This window comes from Bactrocera oleae, chromosome 4 (assembly GCF_042242935.1).
Source record: "Bactrocera oleae isolate idBacOlea1 chromosome 4, idBacOlea1, whole genome shotgun sequence".
In the NCBI taxonomy this organism is placed as follows: Eukaryota; Metazoa; Arthropoda; class Insecta; order Diptera; family Tephritidae; genus Bactrocera; species Bactrocera oleae.
Window position 1 is genome coordinate 55,747,477 of NC_091538.1, and position 15,406 is coordinate 55,762,882.

At 33.3% G+C, this 15,406-nt stretch overlaps 1 protein-coding gene across 6 annotated transcripts; it reads right to left on the bottom strand.

The window, feature by feature from the left end:
- Positions 1 to 1,361: 1,361 nt before the first annotated feature.
- Positions 1,362 to 13,401, bottom strand: LOC106621424 (serine/threonine-protein kinase meng-po). Of its 6 annotated transcripts, none has more exons than XM_070108051.1 (8): positions 13,229 to 13,401; positions 13,054 to 13,141; positions 8,227 to 8,683; positions 4,619 to 4,880; positions 4,442 to 4,541; positions 4,191 to 4,373; positions 3,634 to 4,120; positions 1,362 to 2,779 (listed from the first exon to the last, which is right to left on the bottom strand). In XM_070108051.1, exons 3-8 carry the CDS (start codon positions 8,281 to 8,283, stop codon positions 1,541 to 1,543), a joined length of 2,328 nt encoding a protein of 775 aa, XP_069964152.1. In that variant the 5' UTR covers positions 8,284 to 8,683; positions 13,054 to 13,141; positions 13,229 to 13,401; the 3' UTR covers positions 1,362 to 1,540. The 6 variants fall into 6 exon arrangements, with proteins under 6 accessions (XP_069964152.1, XP_036219326.2, XP_036219320.2 ...); XM_036363433.2 differs by having other exon boundaries at positions 1,362 to 2,046; positions 2,428 to 2,779; positions 13,054 to 13,401; XM_036363427.2 differs by having other exon boundaries at positions 13,054 to 13,401.
- Between the last annotated feature and the right edge of the window lie 2,005 nt (positions 13,402 to 15,406).

Below are 15,406 nucleotides of genomic sequence, written 5' to 3' on the forward strand. Positions count from 1 at the left end.
GCCGAAAAAACCCCGGAAAAAACTTGTTATAAGGATATACATTTATTTTTATAACATAACATCTTGTAACATGTTGCGACAGACTACAAGTTTTGTTCACCTAACGGTTGTTTGAATGGGGACTGCTACACGTTCTATATATATTGACCACGATCCAGGATCGTGATTTTTATTAAACGTGTAGCATGCAATATTGATGGATTGCGATCCATATCACAAAATATTTAACTATTTTGAAATTTGGATCACTGATCGCGCATCGCACGTAAAACGTTCAATATTGATGGCGCGATCCCTGACATTTTGTATGTAAGTTCGCGAAACGACGGAAGTGACGGAAGTATTTATTAAAAATTTATTTTTTTTATATTTATATACAAATTTTAGCATTTTCATAGATGTGAATTCTTCACAATGGTTGCTTGCATTACTACCGTTGTCTTTCAAATACTTAATATAAGATTTTCAAACTTCCTGGCCTTATACCGTTTATATCGGTCAATATCTACATATGTATAGTACATACTATAGTTTAATGCCGTAAATATGTGATATTGGACTACGAATTGGGTAATATCGGTCAGTGTATGAGTACCGGCTTTTATTCATGCAAGTTGCAAGATTATGAAATGTTCGGTTACACCCGCACTTAACCCTTTTATGAGGATGAAGGATCCTGCACGAAAAATCGCTATTTTTCTTAAGAGAACTAATCTATACTGCCAAAGTTTCACGCTATTTCCTACAAATACTCAAGTTATTTCTTTTAAAGTGAGATTCTATTCAGGAAGGTCTGAATAAGTGGCTCGCTGGAAAAATACTTCACGCAATGCGATTAATATGGGAAGAAATACCAATTTTAAAGGCCACAAAGCTTCATACTATCAAATCGGAATCGAAATGTTTGAAGACCGTTATAACAAATGCATTTCTGTATATGGAGATTATGGGAAATAAAGTCGCATTTGTATTCAAAAAATGTGCAGTCATTGTCAGGCCAAATAAATTAACAGCTTCGTAAAAAAATGTTTTTAATTGATGTGATAATGGTTTTTTCAATTGGATGGCCTTGAACATCTTCTGAAACTTTTGTTTGGTAAAAAACTATTTAGTTATATGTAAGTACTCGAGAGATTCCCAGGCCTTGAACAGTGCTTAGCTTGCATACTAGGGATCTAGGGCCATACTCTCGACCAAATTAAAGTGATACTCGTCGTGAAACTGCCATTATTCGACTTGCTTACTGAGCAGTAATTCAAAACTCAAATATCTTTGTAGAAGAAAAAGGTTCGATGACCAGTTTCACATGCCCGCTAACTTCCTATATAAGCACAAAATGTTTTCAATTAAAACAGCAACGGTTAGTTGTGTTTATATACGTATTTATTATACATACTTGTAGTTTTATATTTAGGTTTAAAAAATGGGAAATTTAACAATGGTAAAGACAAAGAGTGGACTATAAAACTAGACATATTTAAAGTATGTATCAATGGTATCACTTCCTTTTGAATGGATATCTCTTATAGCCTTAGGCACTTTATCTACGATTTCTGCTGTTATTAGTAACAGTTATTCTATCGTATGCCGAATCTTTCAAGCTGCCCGTGCGCGCACCTCTATATATCTGCTGGCTTTCCTGGGGACGTTGACGACCGTCTGGACTCAAAGCACGTGTATGATTGGAAAATTGTGCTTGTTGTCCATTGTATTGGGTGGAATTGCCATTGAATTGTGGTTTGATTGAAGATGTGCTAACGGTTCTTGATGGCGCTTCACTAACCTCGGCTGAACCGTAAGCGCTATCCCTGATTGAGGAACCATTTTCTTGTTGTTTTAGATAATATGTGGCGAATTGTTGTTGTCTGAGTTGTTGTTGTTGTCGATGTTCTTCTTGCTGTTGTTGCTGCTGCTGCTGCTGCTGTTGTCGTTGTTGGCGCTCTGGAGTGCCAGACTTCGGTAATGTAATGGAGGCAAGTGAATGAAAAGCATTAGCAAGTCCCGTTAAGGTCACAGAGGAGTTTGCCTTTACTGTGTCGCCGTTTCCTGTGGTCACATGACTATCATTAGTATTACTGGCATTTTTAGTGAAATAGTTGTCAGTGGGCGCATTAGCACTGGTTAGCTTTTGATTAGTAGTAGCATTGTTTAGCATTGGTTTTGGCGGCAATTTCAGTCCGGCAGCATAAGCATCGCTATCATTGATAGCAGGCATGCTAGCGAACATAACAGTTTTTACGGAATCAGATTTGGTTCTTTTCAATGCGCTCTTTCGATACTCATTTGGCAGACCATAAGTATCTAAACCTATTGACTTCTTGTTGGCTCCTCCCTTAGAAGGTGTACCGTTGTAATTAACCATTAGTAAATTGCTGCTGCTAAGCGACTGATTATGCCCGTAGTATGGAGCAGAGTTATTATGCTCACCTAATCGATTTAAATTTAATTCAGAATTATAAATTTCTAAGTGACTTTCTAGTAGATCTGGGCGTGAGCTCAACGTCAACAGACTTCCACAAAGACTATCACCATTATTCATGGTGGACATGTTGCCGATTGAAGGACTATAGGATTTTTGGGGTGTTTGCATAATACCGCCCATTTCGCTGGGACCTTCTTGGAGTGCGCCCGTGCGTGGGTCGAAATGTTTTTGTGCAGCATCTTTGAGCGTGGTGTTGATGGCCTTGGTTTGCTCCAAAGTAGTGCGAATGGAAGAAATGTGCCCAGCGACCGGTTCGCGCGAGACTGATGATGAGGGCGAGGCATCTTCCAGTTCCTCCTGTAAAAATAAGACAATATTTAGTGTGAAAAGGCATGACAAAATAATATAATAATAATGTTTGGATTCAAGCTCGAAGTGGCTACTATTAAAAACAAGTAAAAATGTTATCTTCGGCAACAGTGAAGTTATAGGTATTACTCCTCACAGGTTAATTTTTTTATAGCATAACAGGGTGTACAAATATCTTAAATCATAATCTTAGATCTTAGAACATAATTTTGATCAAAAGTTTGTATGACAGCTTTATGCTATATTAGTCCGATTAGAGCAATTTTTTCGGAGATTGTAGCGTTGCCTTGGACAGTAATCCATGCCAATTTTGGTGAAGGTACCTTGTTAAATTAAAAAGTTTTCCAAACCAGGACTTTAGTTTGATCGATCAGCTTGTACGGTAATTAGTTATAGTTGTCTAAGCTGAACCGTTTGTTCGAAGACTGAAGCGCAGCCTCGGATAATTATCTATGACAAATTTCGGAAATATACCTTGTCAATTCAAACATTTTTCCATATAGAGACTTGAGTTAGATAGGTCAGTTTATATGGAAGCTATAGTGATTCGATATAGGTGGTTCCGACAAATAATATGCCACTTTGGGAGAAAAGAACGTGCGCAAAATTTCAGAGCAATATCTCAAAAGCTGAAGTACTCTTTCGGGTATAAATGTACATACAGACGGACATGGCTAAATCGTCACGCTGATAGTTTATATATACTATATATACATATATATTTTATACGGTTTCCGAGGTTTCTTTCTGGGTGTTTTAAACTTCGTGGTAAATCTAATATACCCTGTTTAGGGTATAAGGATATCTCCATTTAATTCACATATGTTTCTCAAATTACTTACTTCATCCTCCTCCGTTATGACCGAAGCTTCGATCCAATCTTTGATACGATTTTTCTTCGATTGCCGATCAACATTCGTCTCTAAGCCACAATTGGCAAGCGTGTGCAACAATCGATGCTTTTCATCGGGGCTGCTGTGGAAGGAATACATGGATGGACATAATTCATCGGTTTCGTATTCGGCCATTTCTTTTTCGGCCGTTTTAGTCAACCAACGATCATCAAGGAACTTTGATAAATCTGTTAAGTTCTTCGGTCGTCGTTCGGCGCGTGGATCTAGGAATCGTTTAAACATGCGCTGAGCGCGTGAAGTGATCAACTTAAAGAGTTTCGGTGTACGACGCATAGGCAGAATATTGGCGCCAAACCACGCCAAGTAACGTACATAACGCGGATCATCTGAAGCAGCCTTCTGCCAGGGCAAACAACCAGTTAGACAGACAAAAATGACAATACCGAATTGCCAAACATCGTGACTGGGTTCGGCTCTGTACGAAAGAGGAGAGACAAGAAGTTACAAGTGGAAATACATATATTTTTATATAGCGGTTCACATACGTGTATGTGCCTTCCGGCTTAATTTCTAATACTTCCGGTGGACTGTAAGGTAGCCATTCGTTGCGTCGCTCCACAATTGTGCCTGCCTGATATGATTCGCCGAAGTCACAAATTTTGACACGCGTGAAATCCGAACGATATATGAGCACATTATCTAGCTTCACATCTCGATGTACAATGTCTCTGCAATGGGAGACGAGAAGCTCGTTTTTAACTTTTTTCTTATAGACCCCATATACTCAGCTACTTACTTTGAGTGCATATAGTCCAATGCAGCGCCAATCTGTTTAGCCACCCGTTTTGTGTATTCTTCACCAACACCCGTATCGGCCATATTTGATGTGAGATCACCTTCAATGCGTTGATGAGAACCAAAAATATATAAAATAGACAAAATTTACATTAGCAATGTTAGATTCCTTGCTTACCTAGTGGCGCATACTCTTGTGTGAATATATAGAAACCGGCCGTCTCGAAGGCTACATCATATGTGGTCACTATATTTCTGTGTATACCCAGATGCAGTCCATAATGGAACTCCCGAAAGAAGTCACGTATTGAGACATAGGGTTTTGGCACGGCTTTCAATACCATTTCGGTTTGAGAGCCGCGATGTTCGACCAGTAAAATCTTTCCAAACCATCCTTCACCAACAATTTGTAAAATATCAAATTCATCAACTAAATGGATCTATAAAATAGAAGGTATGGACCATAAATACATAAGATAATCTGCTAGTGAAGTAGCTAAGCTTAATTACATAAAATATATGCATTGAAATTTAAAGCAAATACCAATAAATTTGTATTGACAACTTCCGAAACTATCCGAAACTATCTTTGTAAAACACTATTTTGGAATTAAAAATTTGGGTATTAATTTTAACCTTTAGTCGAAACCTGATTAGGGCCTATTTTGTGAGAAATTTGCGTAAACTTTTCCTGTTCCCTGATAATAGATATGCATACTCTTTGTAAGGCAAGTTGTTCTTGTAACGGTAGAATTATTTTTTTCGGAAAAGTACAATACTTTGTATAAGCCCTTCTAATTTCAGTTACGTGAACCCAATCGGTTTGAATAGAAGTTATACCGAAACAAAAGTGAATTTACCTTTTTTATTCGTGTTTAATAGCTAATTTTAGATACCTCGAGATTCGATAGATTTTAAATATATATTTCGAGGAAGTAATTATGTCATATGTGGTTATGCACAATTCTGATTCCTATTATGTATTAATCTATTATTCCTATTATGTATTAATAGGAATAAGAATTGTACATAACCACATATGACATAATCGAATCGAGTTCGAAAAAAACTGTGCTTAAAAACGTAAGACGTTGAAAAAAAACTAAGCTGAGATGATTATCGTGGTGTGGTGTACTATGAAGATCTTGAAGTCTATAACGGAAACAGACTATTCCGAGGACTGAAAAAGGCGTTGACAAAATGACGTTTTATTGGACGGCGATTACTTTGAAGGGGTTTAAATTGGTTTGGAAGAATTAACAAAGAATTTACATTTTTTTTTAACAAATTAACCTTACTTTTTGTATGTGTGTGTGTTTTAATTTGTATATGAAAATTCTTTAAGTCTTCGGGGGAATACGTATTACTTCAGTAGAGAATTTTTTCGTTTCTAATCCTTTAGTTTTTTCGTTTCTAGTCTCTGTTAGGAATTTTTGGAAAACACTGGTTTTTTTTAGTATAATTTTATAAATTAATTGCGTTGGAGCACATTAAAATCTAACTGTTCTACAGTATTTCAATTCGTCGTTACATAGAGTACTGTTTTTCAGCTTTCACTCTGACTTAGCTTTATATTATCTTAGGCTAATCTCAGCTAATTTTAGATTGTTGTTGAAAGCAAGCAGATTTACTATAAGCATTATCCTAATGTAACCGCCAGATTTTTAACTATCAGTCTGAGGTCCGTGCTCTACCTTGCAGCTATTCGTACATACTTTTGTTGCCGGCTATTACTTTATGGTGCAATATGGAGGCACAAAAACTGTAGAAGTTGTAATATACGCTTATGCCCATGAATATATTTTGAGGAAAATGTATGTGATTTCTGTCTCCCACAACATATGTATACTCGTCAATTAAATTTGTATAAATCGTTTCAGCATTTAATTATTTAATTGCGAAATAGATCCAAGCTAATCGATTATTTATTACACCCAAATTCTGTGGTTGCGATTGGGGTTTCATACTCATTCTTAATCTTATGGGATTTTCTCTCATAACAAAAGAAAAAAGATAAAGATATGAAACAAAAAAGAAAAGATTTGAAAGTGCGACGCATTCGATAATCATTTGGTTGCCGCGAAAAGATTTCACGTTGGCTTAATGCCAAAGTATTTTGTCTGTCGTTGCATGTTTTTGTCTATTTATTACGACATTGTATGAATGTTTGTATACTACAATATATATATAATGTATGGTATAGTACACATGTATGTATATGTATATAATATTTACCATACATATGTTTATATGTATGTGTATATAAATTGAATGCATGAAATAAATTCTTTTGATTGCTTGTAACAGCGGTGATCGAAATTAGCTTATGATAAGGTTTCACATTTTTAATTATTTGTCATGCAACCGTTTAATATTTCCTGGCTTGCTGATATGGAAATATGTGTAAATGAAGATAGTAAGATATTAATCGAAACTATGGCTGTATTCGGTTTGCAATTTCTCTGCTCGCTATTTTTGAGCGCTGTTATCTTTCTTTATATTTACGCGAATGTTTTCCAACTAATGACGCCACATAAGAACTAAGTGTTTTCTGAATGCTTTATGGAATTCTGAGAAGCTTTTTCAGTTGCTCAATGCTTGCTTGATGCTTTTTCGACCACTCTACAAAAAGCAACACAGGCTCTGAAGTATTGAGAAAATTTGTATGTGTTAATATGAGCATAAGTATTTATTCAATAATCACACATACAGTGGCCCAGAATCGTATGTGACAACGGTCAATATTCATACTAAGGGTTGAGTAGGTCAAGGGATTTCCTCTAGAACAGTAGAAAGTCCATGCGAAAAGTGTTAAAATAGGCTCTCAATTTCCCCTATATTTCTGACTAGAACTTTTGTTTGCTACTACTCTTATACCTTATTATATATAGACATATACTTGTATGTTTATCAGACTTCACCTTCTTCTTCGCTTCATCACCTGGTAAGTAATTGTAGGGCTCCTCTCATCACATACATACGTTTGATGTAGCAGAAGCCGTGCCAAAGCAAAATCAAATCATCTCCTTTCGTGTCTAAAATCTATTCTAAGTCTGCCTTTTTCTATAATATTACAAAAACAAGAAGAAGCGTTAACATCGCTTGCTCCGAAGCTACTTGTATAATACCCTTCACAAATACAAGGACATGAACCTTTTGACTCTTCAGTTTGTGTGGCAGCTATGTTCTATAGTCGCCCGATTTAAACAAGATTTAAACGGATATTGTATCCAGGCCAAATTTTGTGAAGATACCTGGTCATTTAAAAAGTATTTCATACAAGGCTTTGATTTTGATCGTTCAGTTTATATGACAGCTATATGCTATAGTGGTCCGATATCGGCGATTTTAACGAATAAATAGTTTCTTGAAGAGCAAAGCACTTGTGGACGAGGATATCTCAACAATTGATAGACTAGTTCCCGTATATATAGACAGACGGTCATGACTGAGCTCGTCATGTTGATCATTTACATAAACATATAGTTATTTGATGGGGTCTCCGATGTTTCCTTCTAGTTGTCACAAATTTCATGGCAAATTTAATATAACCTATTCATTCCTATTTGGTATATATCGTTTCCTATAGTAGAATCGTCTTACGCCTAAGTCTAAGGTTTAAAAAGAAATTGAAATTTTGTATTTGCTTATAGGGTCCTAAAAACATTATTCAATTAGTAAAATAGTGCGAAGTTAAAAAACCTTGAAACAGAGAAATTCGTATCTTGGAATGGCTTATCGCTTTAAGAGGAGTGAAAATATTTATAAATTTAGTATAGAGCTTACCTTTTCCAATTCGAATTCTCGAATCTTGTGTATGTTCCCTCGAGGTCTTTTCGACATTATTACTTTATTTGCTATCGAATGTGTGCAGATAACTGTGCCAAACGGTGCGTAGCATGAGCGTTAATTAATTTATTTGTTTATTCACAAATACATGTGCACATTAAAGCACATTGAACCACACTTATTTTTTAAATATTACGCATTCTACACTAGTTCACTGAAGCGCTTCTTAGTCACATTTGGAATAATTTTCGATAATCGATTAATTGGCACTAAGTATTTTACGCGCTAACTAATGAACATACCGTAAGTGTGTTTGGCTTAGTACTGGCTTGACTATTTATGTTATGTATGTATTTGCAAGTAAATTTATAAATTCGTTTTTCATCAAATCGTTAGCTCGTGTTATTTTGTTTTGCTATAAAACACGCGCCAAATGTTTACGCTATTGCTCTCACTTTTTGTACAGAAAATAAAGTTAAGCAAATAAATCCGTGAATTTTCTGAATAAACATAAATATAAGTACATATGCACCATAAGTCAACTATTCCATTAGTAAAGCGGTGCAAAGTACTGGCAGCGAATACCGATATGTTGTTGTTGTACTTGGTTGATTTTGAAAAATTTCGTCACCGTGTGTTTGCGTTACGATTTCAGACACGAGTGTTCGGGCAGTGACTGCTCATCAAGGCATTTCGGCTGTGTGTATGCTTAACACGCGAGTCCCTGACACCGTTATTCACCTAGAATGAAACTCTCAGTGGCGAACCGAAAATACTTTTGTACAATATATTTAAATGTTTCATTTACTACTACAATTCTACGGAAAGAAATTATATTTTATTGTTATATTCTCGTAGTTTATATACACAAATAATTCTTGCGATCTTGATTCTGCTTGCAAATAATGGTTTTTAGTACCGTCCACGCCCAGTCAATACAAGTGCAATTTTTATTATTTGCTGCGATATGCGATTACACCGTTGGTGCATAACGCGCAACTGTTTAAAATGAATTTTATAGCCGGCATATGGAGTGTGTTCGCGTTTAACACAATCAACCAAATGTATATATTGGAAAATCAGCAAGATCATCGTCAACACACCATTTGGCTATTGTAAAGAAAACAATGTTGCAGTCCGCATCAAACGCTGCAGACGGCGCTGTTGGCGGCAAGCAATCGATGACATGCTGCAGCCAGCCGGCTAGCCTTTATTTTTAGCCTATAAACGATTCGACGCGGCATCGATCGATGGCAGGCGATATGTTCTGTGCTGCAGCGCTTTTATTAGTAAAGTAAATAATAAATCGTGCTTGCGGCATATGAATAAATATGTGAGTACATATGTATGTATGTGCATAAATATGTAATAATATATATATGTACATATCTATGAATATATAGCGGCCGGTGCGTGGGTGAATATTTATGTTTTTTTTGTTCGTTGCATCAAGCAACATACGGAAATCGAAAATGTTTGTTCACTTAAGACGATCTGTGCAGGCGTACTATATGTATATGTAAATATATATTAATATATATACTAGAATCACAATGTGATATGTGCGTATTTATTATTGTCTTTGTACTCTTTTCAAGAGTTCTTTGATTTTTTATTTAAATGTTGCAAGCGATTTACGGTTGATTAATTTACTTTGTGCTCTTCCTGAAAGAAAGGCCATAAATCTGCCACATTTATCGTACTTGCCTTTTTATACCTTGATCAGGGTATATTAAAAGTTTGTAACACCCAGAAGGAAACGTCGGAGACCCCATAAAGTGTATAGGGTATATAAATTATCTGTGTGGCGAGCTGAGTCGATATAGCCATGTCCGTCTGTCTGTCTGAATATACGCTAACTGGTCACTCAGTTTTTGGGATACTGTTCTGAAATTTCGAACACGTCTTTTTCTCCCCAAGAAACTGCTCATTTATCGGAAACGCCGATATCTTACTACTATAAGATGTGCCATACAAACTAAACGATCAAAAGCAAGCCCTTGTATGGAAAAGTTTTTCATTTAACGAAATATTTTCACGATATTTGGTAAAGGTTATTGGATCACTATAGCATATAGCTGCCAAACAAATTGACTGTTTAAAATCAAATTATTGTAAGAATATTGTTTTTTGTGAAGGGTATAATAGCTTCGGTGCAATCGAAGTTAATGTTTGTTTTTTGTTTTAAAAATGTCGAAATTATTTAGAGTTTACTTTAAGATTAAATTGGAGAACATATCAATTGATAATGAAAATATAATATATTAAAATTATTTAACATTAGTAAATAAATTTAGAATTTTTTTATTAATAAATTTCGATATGTAATTTTTACAACAACTTAATTCAATATGTTTAAACTTTTCTACATAATATTAATTTTCAGAATACATTAATTTTTATTGTTAAATTTTCTACAAATTTAATGCAATCAATGCAGATCTACGTAGTAATGGGGACTAATGACGAATATTTATTTATGTTAGTGCTGTACGGGGCGTATGAGTAACATTATGGTATTTGTATGGATGTAGTATATGTGATAGAGTAAAGTTGCAAGCCAAAATATTCACTTCTTATTCAGAACTCTAAATTCGTGTACCAGCGCTAGATTAGCTTAGAACTGAATATTTCCTAAAAATAATATGTAGAAGATGTATAAGAAATTGGTGGGTGATTTGGTGAAATAAGTGTGAATTATAAATTCGATGGAAAGCCATATGAATCACGAAAATTAATTTCTTTTTGTACACCAATTTCCTATATTTATTCAACACTATCACTTATGTTTCAAATTTGCATTGTGTGATTTACGAAATATGTATGGTATGGTTGAAGTTTTTACTAACTTCACCCAACCTTGGTAAACAAAAAATTTTTTTTTATAAGAAATTTTTAATATTGTAATAATGTATATTCAATTTCTCTTTCAGAAATGGAATATCTTTACCATTATTTGGATTGATTTATTTTGAAAAACTACCAAAAATATTTTTGAAATATGAATCTACTCGCAAACCTCCAATAAATATTTTAATCACCACTCGTATTTTTGGTGGTTTTACATTATATGGGAAGGGCATAATCCATGTCAAATAGCTCGAGTATTTATATTTTATAGAATTTCCTAATAAAATTTACATTTGTATGAATGAACTAATGGATACATGATCAAATTTGACCTGTAATGGTCCATATAAACTGCGACTCAATTAATGTTTTGCTAGAGTTTGCTCGAAATTTTGTGTTTCCAATGAAATCACGGCTACAAAATCGTTGAAAATATTGCAGACATATTTTGGGGAGTCTACTTTATTCGCTTATTAAAGCGAAGATTAAGTTTCTAAGTGCGGATTTTAAGCCCACAGTGTTGTAGGTGGAAGCGGTAAATTCTTGTTACTAGAGTAATTATCTCTCTATTTTTTTAAAATAGTATTGCTTGATAAACTTTTATTTAAAAAAAAGGACATTTGGCTACTTTTTAATAATCGACGAATGTGCAATTTCAATAACAAGTGTATGGAAAATTGGATTATGTGTGGTATGTTTGTATTGGCCCAGAATATTATTTTGAAGGATATATTTTCATTATCATGATTTGTAATAAAACACGTGAAAATGTTTTTTGTATTGTAATACGGTTTAAACTTGATCAGATGTTATAGCTTATTTAGGGCACAATAGACCATAGGTCGCGGTGCATACCTCGAAACTAATCTATAGCTTATTTCATTTTTGTATTAATTTATACTGAAATAATTAAGTATTTAAAAATTGAATACCCTTCCTTGAAATGAATGAATCAAGTTCATTACTTTCAAGGCTTTTGTATATAATTGTATTTCGAGGAAGTAAGAGATATAAACAACAGATATTTTAATGGTTGTGAAATGGGCCATTTGCTGTAAATATTATAATGTTCTATCTAAACAAATTTTGCTAACAAAAATAATTTTTGGAATTGTTTCGAAGCTGCTGGAAAGTTTAGAAAATTTATTCCAAAAAAGTGTGTGTAAATAATTTTTGTGGATTTTCAGATTAGTTAGTGATAAAAACTGTTTCCAGAAAGCGAAAATATAATTCATAGAATTCTTAATTGTTGGATGTGTATTTATTGTTATATTATTAATGTCTCTTTGGTAAATATATAAATATTTGTTAAAATGTATGTATATAAACAATGCATATTTGCTGCCAGATTCGAATTTCGAAGTTTTTGCGATATTTCACTGACACAAAATAAAAATGTAACGCAAATCTAATTTCTTGGTCGCATCGCTATAGCCGTTGATAACATTTAAATTTACAAAAATACGCGTATTTTAACAAATCGGGAGAAAGAGAGAGAGATTACGCGTGTCAGACATGTGGTTAGTTTTTTTTTTTCAAATACAAAAACAAATATATGTAATATATGTTTATACAATTTGTCAAATTGTTTGTTTGCGAAAATTCCGCTACCTAGCAAAATCGCCGCGAAAAAAAATAACGGAGGAAAACACATTTCCGAATGAAGAAAAACTTGTATTTGATTTGCTTACAAGTAAAAACCTATTAACACGATTGATTATTTTATTGTTTCGTGTGCCAAAAGGTGGCTATTTAGCCTATATAATAATTCCAGCAATGCTAATACTGTAAACTTTTGCTAAGAACGAGCATATGTACACATATTTCTGTAAATTCATTATGCCATTTTTCCTAATTCGAGATGATTTCTGTAATTGTTGTTGTGGTCTAGCACTATCCCGTTTTGTTGTAGTGCACCGTCTACTTGCATTATATGAAAATCAAACAACTTGAACACCTTCGTTTTTCACTCACATTCAGAATTGGCTATTTTGTACTTATACTTTTTTTTCGCACTGGGAGCCACTTATGTAAAAATTATAAATACTTTCTGCAACATATTCTAAAACAATGTATTATTTATTTGATTTGAAATTTTTGCACAACTTTAGCACTTCAGTTTTATGTTGATATTCGTGCGAAAATTTACAATTTTATTAGTCCAATTAGGCATTTTTGACATTTTTTCGTTAGGAAAAATTCGTCGATTTTCTATTTTTAACTAAATACGGCAGGCGAGGTACTCGAATAATATAAATGAATATTATACGTTGTTCACTGGTGGCGGCGCGTATTTTTCCGAATTACCGTTGCGGTGGAATTCTCATTTCAGACTGGGCGCTCACTCGCCTCTTCCACACGATCGTACCGTTAGTGCATCGCACAGGACTGAATAGCGGTACAATGGTGCATTTGGTTTGAAAACTTTTCATTTATTTTTGAGCGTTTGATGCGGCTACTATATTTGTATAAATTCCTGTCTATGTTCAAAAAATTTGACTTAATCTCACTTTTCGATGTAGAAATTTTATTTAATTTTTGAGATAACTGAAAATTTTCCGAACTCGTTTTATTAAGATTGTCACTTCATTGAATTATGTCTGAAAGTTTTCTTTGTATTTAGTTAGAAATGTACCGAAGATCAAGTTTTAGCGAACCTCAAAACCTTGTGGTTTCAAAAACAGCTGGCTCAAAAAATGTTCAATAGTTTTTTTTACTAATTTATTTAAAACGTATTGTTCATACAAGCAATAAGTCGCATTAATCAGTCATACAAAAGGAAAAAAGAAAATAACAAAAAACTTTTGCAATTTCGATCAAATTCTCAAAGATTTTGATTTTTAATTAGAATTTCGTAATATTTCTTAATTTTAGTTTTATATGCTATGAAATGATTTATAAAATATTCAAAGTAAAATATATTATTTATATATAAATGGTGCAATTTTGATCTATAAAAAAACTATGTTTTGTTGGAAAAACCCGCAAAAACAAAAAAAATATATTAAAACTAAAAATGTTTGGATTATTAAATAACAAAAATTTAGAAATATTTGAAATCATTCATTTTACTAATTTTTTCTTAAAGGTCACACTTACACACGTGACAGCTTAAAAAGAATACACTGTAAAATTAAAAAAACAATATTCAGAGTTACACGCGATTTCTGACGGCCTTCCCCATGGATGGAACATAAAACAGAAATTCTCGACTAGAAAATATTATTTGCACAATGACCTACGGTCAAAAATAGTACAAAATTTATAAAATGGCAGTGTTTTAGAAAAAGTTGAATTTTACACAAAATTTTGATCGTTTATGGATTGCGAAAAGTCGATTTTATATCAAAATCAAAAAAACTAGTAGATCATTGTATGGAGAATTATATACAAAACATGCTGTTTCGAGAAAAACGCGTTTAAAGATAAATTCATGGAGCTGATCTGAGCGACTAAACTTTAGAGGCCTGTAATTCAAAAACATATTGAGATATCGATTTTTAATCGAAATATGAAAAGAAGTCGATTTTCTTTTAATTTCACACTAGGTGCGCTCCTCAACCTTAGTCCATCCAATTAAAAAACGAACACTAATAAAAGCTAAAGTCTTTAACAAAAGTTGAACAAACAAAAGAAAATATATATAATAAATAAACTACAAAAAACTACTTCTTTAAAAATTATACAGCAAATGTACTGAGGTTCAGTAAATCAGTAAGTGAGCTTGCATACAGTACCACGGCGCATCAGCAAGACAGAATTTAATTTAATTTAGGCACTTGTATGAATGCTCAGTACATTTGATGCATAAATTTAACTACGCTGAACTTGTCAAGGAATATATTACGATAAAATCATTCAAACACTTTTATAGAGATGAAGATTGTATATTAGAATATAATTTTTTTAAAGTTATAGGTTTATTTGCTTTGGAGATAAACATTTTATTGCAAATCCTTTCCTTTCCTTTTTTTAGGGTAAAAACTGAAACTTCAGGCGCCGTTTGCAAAAAAAAAATTAATATACCCGTTCAGGGTATAAAAAAAATCAGCTTGGCAAAAAACGGATACTCTAATGCAATAAAATAATATTAATAAATATATATTTGGTATAAATTTATATTTTCTTAAATAGGTGAAAAGATCATTTTTAAAATATTTTAATATCTTTTATATAATAAAATAATATTTATATTTTAATATCTTTTACTCCACTGTATTCGATATTGCTCTTGTTTTTGAAAATTTACGAAGTAGATCGGCTAAATGTTTTCGAAATGCGAGAGCAACACGCATAAAGAATGTTTAGCATTTGTGCTTAACAAGCT

Bases quoted from the DNA above. Each gene is read 5' to 3' on its own strand.
- LOC106621424 (XM_070108051.1), bottom strand. From the start codon at position 8,283: ATGTCGAAAAGACCTCGAGGGAACATACACAAGATTCGAGAATTCGAA. The intron at 4,881-8,226 runs GTAAGCTCTATA...TCTATTTTATAG, and splicing joins GAGAATTCGAATTGGAAAAG to ATCCATTTAGTTGATGAATT. The intron at 2,780-3,633 runs GTAAGTAATTTG...TTATTTTTACAG, and splicing joins TCATAACGGAGGAGGATGAA to GAGGAACTGGAAGATGCCTC.